Here is an 18,568-nt window from a genome sequence, read left to right as displayed (position 1 = left end):
GATATATGCATTTTTAATGTTATATATTAAATGAGGAGAAATCCTGTTTAATGCTAAACACCTATACGGTTCTTGCTAGTTTTTATAAGGTTTCTATAAGGCTTGCATTTTTTTGTTCCACATAATTGTGGAGACTTACTAGTGCCACTTCTATGTTTTTGTACTGTGTTTAGATACCAACCAGGAGACTATCTGATTTTTTTTTAGAGGCTGCCCATTAGCACTACATGATAAATTGTATCTTTGTTGTATATATTGCAAAATTGTATGTGTTTAAATATCTTATATATTTACCTCTGGGGTGCCCATATTAGCGCCCCTATATTTAACCCTTCTTTTAACCTGTATAATGTAAGTACTATATTTAAATCTCGTTATATAAAAGCTTACTATACATTTTGATTGTAGCACCAAAACTTAAAACACATGTTACAGAATAGCCAGACATGCTAATTTTACTATCACAGGTCCAGACTGCTTCATGGTTCATATTGAGTAATGGCTTTTATTACCCCCTTACATACATGCCTGAACTATGCAAAGCTCTTCATATAGTTGACAAGCGAACCTACAGGGGTAAATTTACTAGGTGGAGGGTTTGAAATCCTGGTGGTTTTGTGGCAGATAACTGGCAGGATTGTATCTCACAGATTTATTAAGCTCAAAACCACAGAAAAATCGCACTATAGAATAGAACATGGAATGACAATCTCGTTTTTTACCATTAGAAGTATACAAACCCCAATCTTAGCAAACCAGCTGTAATCCTGCCTAAATAAAGGACCTGCCTCTGACAGGCAGGATTCAAGCACTGCACAGATCTTTAAAATTTGTGCAGGCTTGTGTAGTGTAAAAAATAGACACAAATAATGCATGGAGACCAACTCCCTATTTCATAACTAGGCTGGTAATGAGAAACAGGATGGAAACACCCCTATTTTTTTTACTAACCAGCACCCCGCAAGCCAAATGCAGGTGCCGTGGGTCATTGACGTTGCCTCCCCCATGGACCTGCACCCTGGGTGTCAGCATCGATTGCAAACCCCTAGTTATGCCCCTGGCTATTGCATCAAAAACTGCTTCATAGGGCTCATCAGTGATGAACAGAAAGCCTGCCCACTGGGGCCCACCTTACATAATGATAGGACAATCAACTGCTGTATTTATTTATGTATTGCAATTTATGAGTATAGCGCACATATATTCCTCAGTGCTCTAGAGATATTTAGCCACTCACATCAGTCCCTGTCTCAGTGGAGCTTATGATCTATATTCCCTACAGAATGTACTGTATACACACACACATTCACACTGCAGTTAATTTTTGTCGGGGAGCCAATTAACCTATCTTTGGAGTGTGCGAGGAAACCCCACAAAAGCACGGGTAGAATTAGAGATGTGCAGGTCTCGTTTTCTGAAATCCAAACACACCTGAACTTAGGCATACTGAGTAGATACGGGTCAAGGTTCGGATTCACTTTTGTGTCCCGGTTCGGATTGGTTGCCGATTCGGTACGCTCGGATTTAAAAACTGAACTCGAGTTTTGGATTCGGATATTTAGCTGTTTTGATCGATTTGCCATCGATTTTTATCTGAATCCAAAACCAAAACACTTGAGGGTGGTTTTGCAAAACCAAAACATGAATCCGGAAATAAAACAAAAACACGAGGGTCGGTGCACATCTCTAGGGAGAATACACAAACTTCACACAGTTAGGGCCATGGTGGGAAATTAACCCACAACCTCAGTGCTGTAAAGCAGTAATACTAGACATTGTATCATCAGTGGGTAATATGATCTTGATCTTGTTACCAATATATGAGGTGGCACAGTGGCCAACATAACAGCCTCACAGCACTGAGGCCATGGGTTTGATTCTGACCAGTCATATAGCTACCACAAACGTCAATAGTTAGTCAAACTTTCATTTCCCATAATGCAACACATTACATTGCTCCAGCCGAGCCAAAGTCAGCAATGCAGGTAGTGGAAGTTTACACTCTTGCTTGAACAGTCTTAGTAATTACATTTTTCATCCCTCTTGTTAAGGAAAATGAATACAGCTGAGATGGATTCCGATGAAGGTTTCACCATGATCACTAACAAAGATCTGGAGGATGTGAAAAAGAGTTTAGAGCAAGGTGACCTTTGCACAGCAACTGAAGCAATTAGCAAATCATTAGAAATGGCAGAAACTACTCCACTGAATATTGCAGTAACAGGTGAATCGGGAGCTGGAAAGTCAACTTTCATCAATGCCATCCGTGGGTTAGATGATGATGATGAAGGCTCTGCTAATACAGGAGCGGTGGAGTGCACCATGGAGCCAACTCCTTATACTCACCCAACTTATAAGAAGGTGACCTTTTGGGACCTGCCAGGGGTAGGTACTCCCAACTTCCAGCCGGAACAGTATCTTGAAGCAGTCAAGTTCTCTCAGTATGACTTTTTCATTTTAATGGCATCTGAACGCTTCAGGCTGAATAATGCTGAACTGGCAAAGGCGATACAAGCCATGAGGAAGAAGTTCTACTTTGTGAGAACAAAAATTGATTCTGACTTGAATTCCAGCAAGAAACGTAAGAAAAAAACATACGATGAAAAGAGTATATTAGACGAGATTCGGAATAACTGCATCAAGAGTCTTGAAGCCTCAGGTATCAAGGAGCCCCGAGTGTTTCTGTTGTCCTGTCTGGAATTGGACAAGTTTGACTTCAACCTCATGCACGAAACTCTAGAAAAGGAACTTCCCAGTAATAAGAGGCACGTCCTGCTGCTTTCTCTACCCAACATTTCTATGCCAGTCCTGGATAGGAAAAGAGAAGAGCTGAGGAAACAGATCTGGAAACTGGCCATGCTCTCATGTGCAGTTGCAGCCATCCCTATTCCTGGCCTGTCTGTCGCCTGTGATGTCACCATCTTAGTGAAAGCTATGAAACAATACCGAGATACTTTTGGTTTGGATCAAGAGTCTCTCCGTAACTTGGCTTATAAATTTGGCAAACCCTATGAAGAGTTTAAATCTGTCATCAAATCCCCTTTAGTCTTACAAGAGATAAACAAAGAGCTTGTAAAGGCGTTTCTCGCCAAAGGTGCAGTAGGAGCACTTATGATTGCCGAATATGCCATAAGCACAATTCCGGTGATTGGCAGTATAGCTGCCGGTGGCATCTCCTTTGCTACCATTTACAAGATGTTGCAGGATGTTCTGAAAGAGATTGCAGAGGACGCAGTGAGAGTTCTCAGAAAGGCTTTGGAAGTTGCTGTTTAACAGTAAAATAAATCAGCGTGCTTATTTGCTTCATACGCTCAGTTATCACATATGCTTGACCAATGCTCTGCATATAGGATACCATATCTACTGTTTAAAAAAGTTAAACACTGAGAATAACAATGCATGATAGATCATTTTTTCAGCGGTTACTAAGGGGTCCCATTCATCATCCTATAAATAATGTATTTTTATAAATATATTATTTTATAGGGACAGCCCCATTCATCAATTTCCAAAAATAATTTTTTACGGAAACTGACCGTTACTGTACGGCATCCTGAGATTGTGTACGTCTCCCAATAGTGGGCCTGTACATAATATTTGTATAAAAAAATTGTCCATCAAATTCAAAATAATTATGTTCCAGTATAAAACATATACTTTCAAGTAGAAAACTTTTTTCTTTAGCAGATATTGTTACATCTTTAGATAAAAGTTTGTCAACTGCTTCTAAGCCCTTTTTAGGAGGTATGGAGGAATATAGCGCCTGGACATTTATAGTGAGCCATTTATATGAGGGAAGCCAAAGAAAATTATCGATTTCACATAGTAAACTGGTAGAATTTTTTTAAGTATGATTTTTGATTTCCAACATAAGGCTGTAGTCGTAAATCTATATAATGTGATAAATTAGCCATAATAGAGTGAACCCCCGAAATGATTGGTCTCACCTGGGGATGATCTTTATTCTTATGTATTTTTGGTATATGATATGCCATACGCAGCCATAGCACTGATAGCATGCCTGGCTGTTAGCAATTTCTGAGTAATGTCTGGGTTTGTGCAAGTGTGCATATAGTTCCCATGTTACTCGATGTTGCCGATTGTTTCACTATATTGCTAGTATTACGGATGTGAGACAAGGGAAAGTGGGCGTCCTTATGTGAGGTTGTGATCGCAATGCTATAATGCGATCGCAATGCATTTGCATACCACCGCTGATATTGGCCACAGCGTTGCATGCGCATTATCAGAACAGTGATCCGTAGTGAATCAGGCCAAGTATTCACAAGTTGCAATTTACATGGCAGCAGAGGGTTCTTTTCAGATCGCTCCCCGCTGTGTTCTGGCTGCCTGCCTTTGTTTGAATTCGGGAGCAAGTAATTTCAAACCCTAATACATTAGTATAGTTCCCTAATAATATAACTGCCAACAGTCCCAATTTTCCTGAGACAATTCTGATTTCCGCTCAGTGAAACGGCCATAGCCTGCCAAGAAAGGGGGTTTGATCTTACTCAAAAGGGATAGTGGTTTGGTCGGATCAGGTAGTGGCTCCAGTGGATTTGGGGAGTGGCCTATATATTGTCCCAATTTTCCATATGGAGATCCTGTGAATTATGTAATCTCCTTCATTCTTCTCTGCCTACCGCACACTTCTAAATAATGTTACTGCACCTTGCAATAAGAATAATCATATTTCTCTTGCAAACAAATAAAGCTTGTTCATCATATTTACTAACGTGCATCTGGGTCTTCTTACTAACCAAGGGTCTGATTCGGAGGCGCACGCACTGACGATGCTCACAGAGTTCAGTGATTGTTTAACTACAGTACATGTGCGACAATCCCTAAATCCTCCTACGGTGCATGCATTACACATATGCACAAAGGCGCTGTTGCAATTGAGACGCACGGTATCAGAAAAGTGATGGGCGTTCCTGGGCATTGGCTAAACACATGTTTGGAGATGGTCTGTCTTATGGGCGTGTTATGGGGGTATCACGGATGTGTTTCCATACACAAACGATCAATTGTTCACTTTGGAGGAAATACTAGGTCGGTAAATCTGGCAAGCGGGTCCTTCCTCTTCCTTGGTGCCATCTTCCCAATGAAATTCAGGAAGATGGCGTACGTGCACAAGCAGTACAGGCACTGGCACAGGGCCAGAATAATTGCTTTCACTGTTTACCTGGATACAGGGGACCGTGTGCAACACACCCATCATAAGTATGCCTAAGATACACACACATTTATATAAAACCAGGAAACAGTTCATTGCCCATAGTATATAGAAAACCAGCTATTTATCATTGTTGTATATATGGATGACTTGTTATTGACAAGCCAAGAAAAACACATTGATTAAATAAAGGGACTTCTTGGCCAGAAGTTTAGGTTAAAGGACCTGGGTCCAGCACACAATATGTTAGACCTGAAAATTGAACAAGATCTAAATTAAGGGTGTTATAACGGTTGACCAGCAGACATGCATAGAGAGCAAACTTGACAAATATGGAATGTCTGATTCAAAGCCAATAAGCACACTCAATGGCACAAAACTCGCAAAGGAGATGTCCCCAAAAGATGAAAGGGAAGCTGAAAACATGAAGAATGTCCCATACCAAAATGCTATTGGTCATTTGACGCATGCAAGTATTAGGACACATCCTGATATCACTCAGGCTGTAAGGTGAGCCAATTCACCGTAAACCCAGGAATGCCACACTGGAGGCAGTAAAAAGAATTCTCCAGTATTTAAAGAGGACACCATCCTTGAAATTGGTAGTTAGCAGGTCAGGAAATGCAGAGTTGGAATCATTCTGTGATGCTGACTGGGGGGCAGATGAAGATGGCCATCATTTGTATACGGGATATCTGTTCTTGCTTGCAGGCACGTAGATAAATTGGGCAATTCGGAAGCAGCCCACAGTGGCAATGTCTACTACAGAGGCAGAATACATGGCTTTGACTAAATCGGCTAAGGAAATTTTTTATTTAAAGGAAACCTAGAGTTACAAGTCACAACATGGAAGAGAAGAATAAGATATATAGAATGTTCTAACAGGGGAGCAATCAATCTCTCACATAGCACCAAGAATCAGAGAAGATCAAAGCATATCAAAATTAGACAGCATTTTATCCTGGAAAGTTTTGAGAGAGGGCCCATTCATATCACTTTTGATGCTAGTGAAGTGAATCCAGCAGATATCCTTACAAAAGGAGTCACATAATGCTCTCTAACAAAATTTCTTAAAAGGAGTGGATTGGAAGTTACTTGAAAGAGTACAAAGATATCAAGCATTGTGATGTTGACAACAGTTTGGAAGTATTGAGACAAGAGACTGTTGCTAAGGCCTATGTAACTGAGAATGAGGACTTTGTGAAATTCCCAAGATAAAAGGCCAAACCCAATCTGCTTGGTTTGAACATCACCTTTATTACATGTTGCTAAAAAGAAGATTGACTTGAAGGTTTGTGTAAAATGGAGAAGCTTGTAGCAAGGGCAGTGCTAGTAGTGGAGTGCGCTACTGCAGTCTTCAACAAAACCTTGTTCCCTAACCAAGATGGCCACCAGTAGTGTATCTGCGCATGCACAGCACCATCTTGCCACTGTGTATGAGCGACATGATGAAGGATGGAAGTCCTCATTTTAACTCCAAGTAACCCACATAATTACCCTGTTGTATCGAGTGCACCAGACCCTGCATTGCTACCCTATACAGGAGAGTCACCGGCTGTAAGCTCTCTGCATCCCTGCTCGATTACAGGCTCAGCTCCTTCCAGAGTGTGTGTAATACAAAAAGCCAGTATGGATGTACAAAGTATCTACAAAAATAAACTACAGTGCCTGGTTAAGTTACTGGACTGGTCTTTGGCTACATAATTAAATACTGGTGTGTACAGTATTCTGCAAATCATCAAGGTTGCACACACGTTCCCAACATTTTAGCACTCAAAAGACTGTACCCAATGAAGGGCAAGCATGCAGACTTGGGAATCACTGAAGGGGACTAGGAGACCAGGATGACTGAAAGCAAGCACAGTGCAAGGATAACTAGGAAGGAGTGACCTGCCCATGACAGCTTACATGCTAATAGTATGAATGAACAAGTGGAGGGTGAACTGGGAAGGAGTGGCCAGGGGAAGAGAGGAGAGCAAATATTTAGGAGGGACGGTAAGCTTTGGTGAAAAGTTAAGTTTTGAGTGAACATTTGAAGATGGGAAGGCTGGCAGTGAGTTCCAGAGGAGGGGGGCAGATTAAGTGAAGTCTTCGAGGCAGATGTGAGAAGAGGTGACTGGGGGAGTAGAGGCAGACGTAAGTGGAAGGGCAGGAGTGAGGTCAGAGATGTAGGAGGAGGGAGAGGTTATCGACAAAAAGCAAGAGGAGGGGAGAGCATGTGGTCCTGGTGGGGGGGGGGGGGGGAGACAAAGAATTCAGTTTTGGACCGGTTCAGTTTGAGAAATACTGAGACATCCAGAATACGATAGCCAAGTAGCATTTAGATACCAGAGTGGGGACTGGAGGAAAGAGGTCAAGAGAGGATAGGTACATTTGTGGGAGGAATTGAAAACTGAAAGAACTGAAGGAACTGATGAGTTTACCAAGGTAGGAGGTGTAAAGTGAAAAGAGGACAGAACCTTAAAGAACACCTACAGGTAGTACAAGGGGGTGGCAGGTGGTGCCAGAGGTTGACACAAAAAAGGAAGTGTCAGTGAGGTAAGAGGTGAACCTTGAGTGGGCAGAGTCACAGTGGTCCAAAGGAGTGATGATTGGAGAGAGGGAATAAGGGAATTAAAGAAGTGAGAAGACAGATCCGGGGTATGACCACTGGAATGAGAAGAGGTCCATTGGGTGAGAGTAAAACAGGATCAGAGGGAAAGGATCTTTGAGGCAGGATCTTTTAATGTGTTGTCAAGAGGAATATTATCATAACATAGTATCATTCTATCTCCGTGCCTGTCCCTAGAGCAATGGGTGGGTGGGAGAGAAATAAAATTACCAAAATGAGAGGGTAGTAGGAGGGAAAAAACCCAGGATTGAGGCCAGCTTGTTGCACACAGACCTGGTGCTTCAGAGAACACAAGAGAAGTGAAGTAGCAACAAGTGGGAATGGAGAGGACTGCCTGGGTTGGTGGTGTAAAGAATGGATGCAGGAATGATCCTATCAAGGATGGAGTTGCAATTTCAAAGGATGACTTCGAGGGGGTGAGTGGTGTATACAGGGAGCAAGGAAAGTAGAGCAAAGAAGAGACCAGTAAGCAGTTGATACGATGGATTCCTCTGTGCGTCCGTAATCACAGTGCGATCTCAGCGCATGCACGGTGCTGCTTATACAGAATGGCTAACAATCGCTGCTGAATCCAGCCCTAAAAGTCCAATTGGATTAGGAGCAAAACCAAAGTACTGTGGCAGAAACAGACAATGTTAAATACAGTGATACATTCAATCTTTTACAGTTTCTTATATGGCGCTGCATATTCCGTTGCGCTTTACAAGTGGAAACAACAGTAACAGAACAAAGCTGAGTAATAACAGACAGACAGAGTTTAGAAAGGCTCTGCTGGAAATCTTGCAATCTATAGGGAAGTAGGCATTGGATAGGTGCTGCATATTGCATATTGGTCCAGCCAGATTGCAGAGGCTCTTGGGCTGTATGATCCAGCCACACAGGAAAGTTGGCCTGGGGTTAGGATGTGAAAGTGAAAAATGATAAATACTGTATGAGAGGTTATGTGTGGACTGTAAGAAGGTAAAACAATGTAATTAGATAGGGAAGCCATGAAAGTTATATGGGTGGTTCTGAAATCTGATAAGTTTGTCTGAAGAGGTGAGTTTTCAGGGATGGCTTGAATGTTTGGATACTAGAGGAAAGTCTTATTGTACGTGGGAAGGCATTCCACAGAGTGGGCGCAGCATGAAAAAAGACCTGTAACTGTGCATGGAAACAAGTAATTTGTGTGCATGAGAGACGCAGATCTTGTGCAGGGCGGAGAGGTCGGGTTGGGAGATATTTTGATATAAGTGAAGAGATGTATGTTGGTGTGGTTTGGTTAGTAACCTTATGTAAAAAAAAGAAAAAAAAAATTATTTTATATTGAATACGGTAGAAAACCGGTAACCAATGGAGGGACTGAGAGAACGGATCAGAACAGTACGTTTGGCGAGGAAGATCAGCCTCGCAGCTCTATCCAAGATGGACTGTAGTGGCAAGAGTCTGTTTTTGGGAAGACCAGTAAGGAGACTATTGCAATAGTCAAAATGAGAAATAATGAGTGCATGGATTACAGTTTTTGTAAGATATGGTTACATTTTAGATGTTTTCTAGATGTATGTAACAGGTCTTTGAGACAGGTTGAATGTTTATTTTTCATCTGATTGCCATCTTTCCTCCTTAATCTGGGCGGATAGACAATTTCAGACTAAGCAAACAGTTTTGGGTGGCCTGGCACTCCTGAATTTCCGCCTCTATTACATTGCCTCTCAGCTAGTTCATCTGCAGGGGTGAGTTTTGGGTGAGGTAAGCCAGGATCTACTACGTTATTGGTTTGCACTGTTTCTAGAGGGCGTTCCCCTTTACAATTAATATGTGACAATAGTTGGCCTAAAGGGGGAGGTCCGCTGGTCTCACAGGCTCATTATTTTGGTGGTGGGACGGTGGGGGGCAGAGTTTTGATCCAGATTGTCCTTGTGGAATTCTTTAGCTCTTAGAGAACTGGCCCTATTAGTGGCCACTATTGGTCGCTCTTCATGGTCCGGGTGTTTTTTTTCCCCAACGACATTTGTATAGTGATGGGGTTTTAAAACTTTTGATACTGCAAAGATTGAATTTGGGATTCCAAACTCTATGTATTTCTGTTTCTGGTCCTCTATGGTTTGCTCTTAAATTCTATTAAAACCATATTGCAAGTGTCTAGCAATTTACTCTTATCTCCTTACCGTTAACTCAGATGATGCCCTAACACCATTTAGAATTAAATGGGTGGACAATTTTGGGCCACTGAAGGATGAGGAGTGGTCTTTGATGATGCCCTATGTCCACCACCTCCGCAGTGTGATTTCAACAGATTAAGTTTTTCGTACTAAATAGGGTTTATCTTGCCCTCTTGATTCCGAGTGGATTTGGGTCTGGGGCCTCTGATGGTTGTCCTGTATTCTACTCCACATTGGTCATTTTGGCACCTTCTCTGGGAATGCTCTTCTGTCCAAGCGTTTTGGTCCCGAATCATCAATTGTATCACCAAAACAGGTAACATTCCCCTTTAATTTCCTAAAATTTGTGTTTTTGGTTTGGGTCTTTCAGACAGGGTTCATTGCATAACCGGTCAATATATAGTTGATGCATTGACTTTGGCCAAGGTTTGTATTGACCACACTTGGCATCTAGTGGGTTTTGGGAGGGATTTTATTTTGATTTCATACTTCGCAATTCTTTATCCACATTCCCTCCTCTTATTCCTAATTGGATATGTTTTATTCCAAAAGTTTTCAAGCCTTTGGGGTTTCCACTGTGCGGTTGCAAGCAGTGATTTGCTATGGATATCAGGGTCTTGGAATATGCCGAATCCTGTTTGGCATTTTTAATATCATCCACTTGTTCAAGAAACCTAACCTTCAGTGGTTGGATGGGTCTTTCCAATGTATACTTTGCCACATGGGCACTCAGGATGATCTACCACTCCTATGGAGGCACAGTTTGTAATCGTCCATTTTTTATTGAATTTATCAAAGAAACACAGTTTAGAGGTAATGAATTAACATGTCCTACAATGTCCACAGCAGAATGATAATTTTTTTTATGGGTAGGTTTCTTGATGGTGGTCATGACTCAACTAATTTATCTTTTAAGTTATGGGATCTCCTCCAACTAAGTACCCTATGGGGCAAAATCCCAATCAGATCCGTATCTGTAGGACGGTCCATTGCTTTTATAAGATAGTATTGATCGCTCGCCAATTCTGATTAAATTTACCAATGAACCTAAAAGTATCATTCGGTTAAGAGCTTGTTTTTTGGTGCCAAAAGGGAATCATAAGAATATGTTTTGGGTACGGTTAACTGTAGTTTTGATTGTTTTATTGCTATATCTTCTCTTCTATAACCTATCACATAGCTGTTTTTTTTCTTGTTTGATAAGTAAATGGGTTAGAGCAGTTCCTCTTTGTGCGCAATAATTCTCCTTTCGAAATCCCTTTAATTGTGGCTGGAAAATGTGAGCTACTGGAGTGCAGGATGCTATTTGCGGCCATCTGTTTTCTTAATAGATCTGTTGAAATTTGGCCACCGTCTTCGACCTTTATCGTCAAGTCCAAGAAATTGATTTCTTTTAGGCTCATCTCATAAGTGAGTTTTGGATTAAGATCATGTTAATAAATTGCTCCAGAAGTTCTTATTATCCTTCCTATTATATCAGTATATCATCTATGTACCCGAAATACAGTAAAATGTACCGTGTACATCATATAAGTTTAATTGAAAATGGGAACTTTCTCCCACCACCTCAGGTAGAGGCTGGCATAGGTGGGGGGCACAATCTGTCCCCATTGCCGTCCCTCTAACCTGGAGGTAGAACCATTCATTTTAGGTGAAATAGTTTTATGTTAAAATGAATATAAACTAAGTGACAAGGAAAACATTAAATGCATGATGAACTTTCATGTCCAGCAAATATTTGGCTGCAGCGATACCTTTACTGTGGTCGACACTCAAATATATACACTTTCGACATACCAGGGTGCAAGCCAAGTGCCTGGATTTACTGTTAAATTTAGAAATTTCATCCGTACATCCATTGCGTCTTTGGTGTAGGAAGGTAGAGCCAAACATGTTTAAGTATTAACCTACTAAACTAATACTTGCTTTTTCACACAAGCTTCCCGCACCAGAGACAATTGATCTGACTGGTGACATGTTCTTGCTTTGTGGATTTTAGAGAGCAGATACTGTATAGAAAGGTAAATTCCCCAAATTCTCACTCTATATTGAGAACATCCCACCAGACAGACCAATTGACTAATTCAGCAGCAAGATGGCTGAAATAGTGCCAGACCCATCAAATCAGGACTTATGCCATATACCCAAATATCCAGAAAGAGAATAGGAAGGTAAATTGCTGCTGCCTATCCCATGTACACACTTCTGAGAAAGACTGCAGAGACGGAAAATTAAATGCCAGTCAGATTTATTCTGTGTTGTCTTGATGGACACAAATATTTCCATTTATTTACTGGTTTGTTAAAAGAACAAAGTTTTCTTTCCCGAGTCATGTACGGCTGATGATTATTATGTACATTGATTACATATAAATGACTGGAACAGATTTGTTATATTTATATCCTCTCATATCCTTCTATTTAACAGAATTTCAATTACTCTGGCATGACCACTGGTTCCAACAGACGGATTGTCCTGTATACAGCGTTACACAGTGTTCTCTGACTAGTGTATTCCTTACAACCCCCATCAAACAATCAACTGCCAAATGTGCTCTATGGCAGGACTTGCCATGTTAACATTACAATTATGAGCACAGTCACAGAATATGCTGTTACCTACAGTATGTAATAAACCTTCCTTCCAGCATGAGACTCATACACAGACTAATGCTCTCAGCCGATCAGCAGTAATACTGGCTCTTCCATGATCTGGTCACATTGGCAGTAACAAGGTGCCAAGTCTCACACCAGCAGACTTTATAATACGACTCCCAAGCCCGACCTCATGTCCTGTCTGCAGGAGGAGACCACACGAGGTCCACAAGCATCTCAACGTTGCAGAGCTATATTGCTATCCCAATAATCTGCTGTACTCTGAAAGGGCCGAGGACTTCTTCACACCGTCCCAGATCCGGGCAGCGTAGTGGAACCTAAAAAAAGAAAATTCCTGAAGTTTATATTTTGAAGAGAAAACAGCAACATTTAACAGGTGATTTAATTTGTTGAAGCTGCCTTCCTGACACGGCCGCAGACAACTACCAACGTTCTGCGAGCTTCATATTTAGTATGACCTCTGACCTTAGCCGGAACATTTTCTCAGGTCATCGCTCAATAGTTCATGTTCTGAGAATTGTAAATGAACAGCTCAACAACAAGATTATTGCAGCCGCCTGTAGCCAGGCTTACAGCGATAACGTATACATTCTAGCTATTCGTGTAGGTGATTTCTAACTTGACACACTTAATAAGGAACATTAATTAAATACATAGTACATGACTGAAGTAACAATTGTCTAGTGTATATTAAAACAAGAGATATGGTAAGAACTTACCTTTGTTATCTCTGTTTCTACGAAGTCCATAGGGTCCACAGGGTTGACCTTGGGGTATAGGTTGGGAACCAAATCCGGGCACCACGCAGTTAAAGCTTTTAGCTCCCAGGATGCACTGGGTCCACTCTCCCTATAACCCCACCCCCAAGCCAGAGGCACCTCAGTTTGTAAGTAGCCAAAGGCCGGAGGAGGAGAGAAAAAGAGAGAGAAAACTGGAACACTCAATAACCATACTCACCGAAATGGGAGACGGAAAACCGGTGACCAGCCACGCAGCCCATATGAAGCCAGGTGCGTCAGGGCGGGCGCCCTGTGGACCCTATGGACTTCGTAGAAACAGAGATAACAAAGGTAAGTTCTTACCATATCTCTTGTTTTCTACTTCAGGGTCCATAGGGGGTCCACAGGGTTGACCTTGGGGATGTCCCAAAGCAGTTCAACCAAGGGTGGGGACGCTCCTGTGCTGAGAGGAGAATCCGTCGCCAAAAAGGAAGCATCCTGAGAGGCAAAGGAAACCAATGCCTAGAACCTTAAAAAGGTGTGGACAGAAGACCACGTGGCCACCTAGTAAGGCAAAACAGCCAAGGCACCACAGCGAGCCGCACACGAGGGTCACATGGCCCGAGAAAAAACAAGCATCAACAACAGGAAGACCTACCCATGGGTAGGCCCCTGAGGAAGACCTACGAGGCCATCCAAGCCAACATTTGGTTATAGGCCGGCCATCCTTTCCTGTGAAAACCAGAAATCTCAGACCACCAATAAGGAGTCCGATTTCCGTAAGGAACCTGAATGGATCACATAAATCCAAAGAGGCCAGACCACAGTCAATGAGGCCACACCAGCCGAGAGGACTGGGGACAGAATGGCCGTACCATAAGTTCCAGAATAATATGGAACCTGAAAACCACTAAGAAGAAACACAGGGCGAGAGCAACTCCCACCCTGACATGATGCCCTCCAGAAGAGGGAGCCACATGAGAACGCTCCCAATTCAGACACTCTCCTGGTTGATATAAACACCCTGAGAGAAAGAGAGAGCCTAAGCAATAGACCATGTAATGGCTATCACAACCAGCGGTTCCATTGACTGTCCCCGGAGGTAACGAAGAACCACTACTTACTCCCAAGGAGTCCCTAGGGAGGACAAATGGAGGCATAATCAAGAAAACACTCCAAAGGATGAACTGGATACCAGAGTGGAGCAATTCCATATCTTAACCATACTGACAGTGTAGAGATCCGCACTGTCAGGAAGACCAGGCCAAGTGTGAAACCCAAGCCAGCCGGAAGGAATGCCAGAATATCTGGAAACCCTGGACACCGGAGGATTGTATCGACAGGTACAATACCATAAGATTTATGGCTGCCACAGTTTGTGGTAGGTCCCAGCAAAAGCTGATCCATGTGCTCTAATCATTCCAACGATGACAAAGCCAGGGAAGCCGTAAGACCACTGTAAGGACACAGTCAAAGACAAACGACCCAGGTCCAAGGCAAAACCAAGGACCCTGAGACAACAGGTCCGGGCAGTGAAGCATCAGGGATGGAGTATCGATGTAGAGACTCCGAAGATCCAAGTACCCCTGACATCTGGGGCAATCAGGAGCCACCAGCAGGAAAGCATCTCCGTCTCGATTGAAAACACTTCCAAAGTCCTCGAGGAAGAAGGGAGACCGGAGAACACAGGTACACAAAGTGGAAGGACCACTTCACCGACAAAGAGTCGCTGAAGGTTGCTTCAGAATCCCCAGAGCTGAACTGTAACACCATAGTGTGATAAAGTCAGAAGGCCATGAGGGTCACCTCAGGGGGGCCCCCCCTGCTCACCAGGAGATGAAACCTCTCTCGGGGAAGAGACTAGTCCCCAGGATGCACGTCGTGACGGCTGAGGACTCCCGCTTCCCAATGGAGAGCTCCTGAAATGAACGCTGCCGAGATGGTCGGGAGGAGACCCTCGGACTATGTCCGAATATGTGACATACCTGTCATTGCCACCCAACGAACAGTGTTGCTAAAAAGGAAGCCACTGTCCTGACCCTGTCGGACTGAACCTTTTCAGGTTCACCGGGAAACAAGAGTTATGCCAGAGTAAGATAATTGACAGGGTGGAATCGACAGACGTCCAACTGCACTGAAAAGGATTAGATCCAGACACTGTCCATAGCAAAGAAAACCCTGGACGAGATGGCCATAGCCACCCGGACAGGGACCGACTTGCCTCCGGAGAGAGCATCATCGTTTGAACAGTTATCCGACAGAAAAAACTAATTCCATCTGGAGATGAGCCAATTATGGAAAGGCCTGGAATGGAACTGAGCCCATTCCACCATGCATCCCAGAGTGTAAAGACATCTGTCGACTGCGCAGACAACCATGTACTCCTAATGGAAGAGAGGAGATTCCGTCTTACGCCAGAAGAATTCTCAGATTCTGAGAATCCAGCAGGGATCCTAGATGAAGAATACCCAGAGAGGGATGCAGGGAGGACTTTTTCCCCGTTGATTAAACGTCTGCACCCTGAAGAAGCCACAGTCATCCTGACCTGGCCGTAAAGTACCCCGGTGATCCCGCTAAGAGCAGGAGGCCGTCCAGGTACAGGAGCATTGGGATATACTGAACAGAAGAACTGTCAGAAAATCCAAAACGCTGGTAAACCCCTGTGGGGCTGAGGACAGTCCCAACAGGCAGAGCCCGAAAAATTGTAAGTGTTGCTGTGATACAGCAAACCTCAGCCCATGTTGAGGAAAGGTCTCTGTAAGTACCCGTAGGCACGCGTCCTGTATATCCAGTGATACCATAAAGTCCCCAGGTTCCAAACATCGTATGATGGAGCATAGGGATTTCCTCCTGAGCCCAGGTAGCTTTAGGAACTGGTTCAGGGAATTGAGACAGAGAATAGGCCAAAGAGGACCATTCAGCCACCGCACCAGAAAGAAAACAGAACAACCAGTCCCTCACTGAGATAGTGGGGATGGCCTAATGAGCTCCGCTTACCGCAACAACTGCATAGCTTTCTGGATCTGTAAGGCCCTTGTAAAGAGGGCGTACCCTCCTACCCACGTAGCCGCGGCAACTTGACACTAATACCGGGCGAACTGAGAAAATCGGTATCTCCCAGTTGTAGGCCTGTCCCGTCAGGCTGAAGAGATATCCGTAGGTTCAGAAGCAGGATCGGCTGGCAGTCCAGGCCTGCTCGGTACTGGATATGTCGGCCCTTGTAGATGCCGACAGTCTACGAAGAAACAGACCTTTAGGCTGACCCAGAGGACAAAAAAGACTTAACAGACTTAGTCTGAGGCCTTGTAGTGGGCATAGCTGAAAGCGGTAAACTTGTCGTTAGTAATACTGCCAATGTTACTACAATCTTGTCAAGGTCAGGACCAAACAATATCAACCCTAAAGATGGTATCTGCACCTCTGCATTCCCAGAGCGCAGCCATAGGGTATTACGGAGGATACAGTCGCAGCCGGAACTCTGAAAGTTAGGAGACTGGTATCCAATATAGGCATTTCCACCTATGACAACAGCATATATTACGTGAGCGACCAAATACATTTGAACCCCCGACGTGTTGGAGGGGAAAAAACGTTACAAATGCATCAACCCAATATGCAATAGTATTAACCAACCATGCTATAGCCATGGTAGGATGGGTAACAACTCCTGAAAACAAGTATACTGATTTCAGGCAGAGTTACCACCTACGGATCCGAAGAATCCGACCACGCAGGAATGGGAGGCGTAGTAACGTCTGTAATCAGACGAGTAACACGCCCATCCCCCCCAGGAGGGGCTCGTGATGACCCTCAGGGAATTTGGGACAGGAGGCCAAACACTGTTGTAACACCTCCTATCTGGCAACAGCCAGAGTCCCGCTATGCGATCCACCCGCTAGTCAGCAACAGGGAACCCGAAGGCACGCAATACTGAGGGTGTATGATACAGGTGCAGGTCAACATTCACTCTAACCAGAATGGACCTGCTACCAGCCCTAAAGCAGGGATAATAATACCTGAAATAGGCTTCCCCCCGTGTAAGAGGGAAAGAGCCCCGAACAGTACCCAGTTCACGGCAGAGCCAACTGGGAAGTAACCACAGGGCGTCAACCACGCCAATTAGCGTTTCGTAGAAAACGACATCCACCCATGGGTGGCTGTTGTGGTAATCCCTGCAAGGGGAATGACAGACTATTGTGGCACCAGGGGGAATTCATATACTGCGAAAAACCCCTGCAGGGAGCGGTAGTCTGTGTCACAGGGGAAGAGTACAAGAAGCTGCGAGATACCCTGAAATGAAAAGGGCAGTATGGTGAAGTAACCCCAAGTGAGGTACAACAATGGGGCCCGCCCGGCGATCCGCAATTGAGAGGATCCCGAGAAAACAAACCGCCCAAGGGGGTCGTGAAAGAGGCCGGCATCAGATGACGCCACATACAGAACCCTTTATGAGTCAAATCCTCCGCACTAACACCTGCAGCACATGACTTGCAGGATAGTAAAAATGGGTGCAGTATAACGCTCTATCTCCTGGTCAGACATATCTGACCAACCCTCTTGGCGGAAATATTAAGCAGCACTATACTGGTCCTGACTGATGCCAAAAATTAGCTGCAGGGACCCATTTTCAGCGTATGCAACACACAGTTCCATCTAAAATATGGCAACGTGCAGCACGCAACAGTATGTGACAAACCACACAAATATTAACAAGTATATAAATGTGAGGTCTCAGAACCACCCTAAGTACAGCTGTATTAGGGCAGATAAAGAAAAGGGATAGATATACACTGACAGGTGAGAGAATAAAGTACAGTCAGCACTAGCATAAGTCACATACAATGCAGATATATACATATATACATAAACATGTCATATAATATACTGCACTATTACACTGCATTCAACTTACCCAGATTCAGTGTCTGGGAAGGCTACAGCGCTGTGTACACTGACCTGATGGTGAGGTACTCAGGGGGACTGGACTCACTGCCATCCTGAGAGATTTCTGCTGCACCACAGAGAAAATGGCCGCTGGAGACCTCAGAAGAAGCGTGGCCCGCGGAGGAAGCAGCTCAGCGACGCCAGACTATGGATTCTGAAAGGCGCGCTGAGCTGAGGGGAGGAGCCGCTGTAACAGGGAAGGCTGTCTCCCCTGGCCGGCTATTAACCCCCGGGACGCCGGCTCCCTGCACCGATCGTTAAGTCCCTGGTGGTCTAGTGGACACACGGGGTATGGGGGGCCCGCCGCCACTGCCGGCGCCTCCGGTCTGTCCCCTGAGACCGGAGGCACAGGACTGCATTTG

At 44.0% G+C, this 18,568-nt stretch overlaps 2 protein-coding genes across 3 annotated transcripts in view; one reads left to right on the top strand and one right to left on the bottom strand.

Moving 5' to 3' along the window:
* LOC148526752 (interferon-inducible GTPase 5-like) overlaps positions 1-4,849 on the top strand; it is a 73,662-nt gene extending 68,813 nt beyond the window's left edge. Inside the window, exon 2 of the mRNA XM_088469847.1 lies at positions 2,052-4,849. Coding sequence (XP_088325973.1) covers positions 2,056-3,273 — 1,218 coding nt within the window. The 5' untranslated portion in view covers positions 2,052-2,055 and the 3' untranslated portion in view covers positions 3,274-4,849. The remainder of the gene's footprint in view (positions 1-2,051) is intronic.
* Positions 4,850-12,159: 7,310 nt separating this feature from the next.
* SMG9 (SMG9 nonsense mediated mRNA decay factor) overlaps positions 12,160-18,568 on the bottom strand; it is a 42,650-nt gene continuing 36,241 nt past the window's right edge. For both annotated transcript variants that reach the window (XM_088469834.1, XM_088469832.1), the window contains one exon: positions 12,160-12,860. In XM_088469834.1, the coding sequence (XP_088325960.1) occupies positions 12,782-12,860 (79 nt within the window). In that variant the 3' untranslated portion in view covers positions 12,160-12,781. The remainder of the gene's footprint in view (positions 12,861-18,568) is intronic.

The sequence above is a fragment of the Taudactylus pleione genome, unplaced genomic scaffold, assembly GCF_031769625.1.
Source record: "Taudactylus pleione unplaced genomic scaffold, aTauple2 ptg000094l, whole genome shotgun sequence".
NCBI classification, from domain to species: Eukaryota; Metazoa; Chordata; class Amphibia; order Anura; family Myobatrachidae; genus Taudactylus; species Taudactylus pleione.
This window is presented reverse-complemented; position numbering and strand designations above follow the sequence as displayed.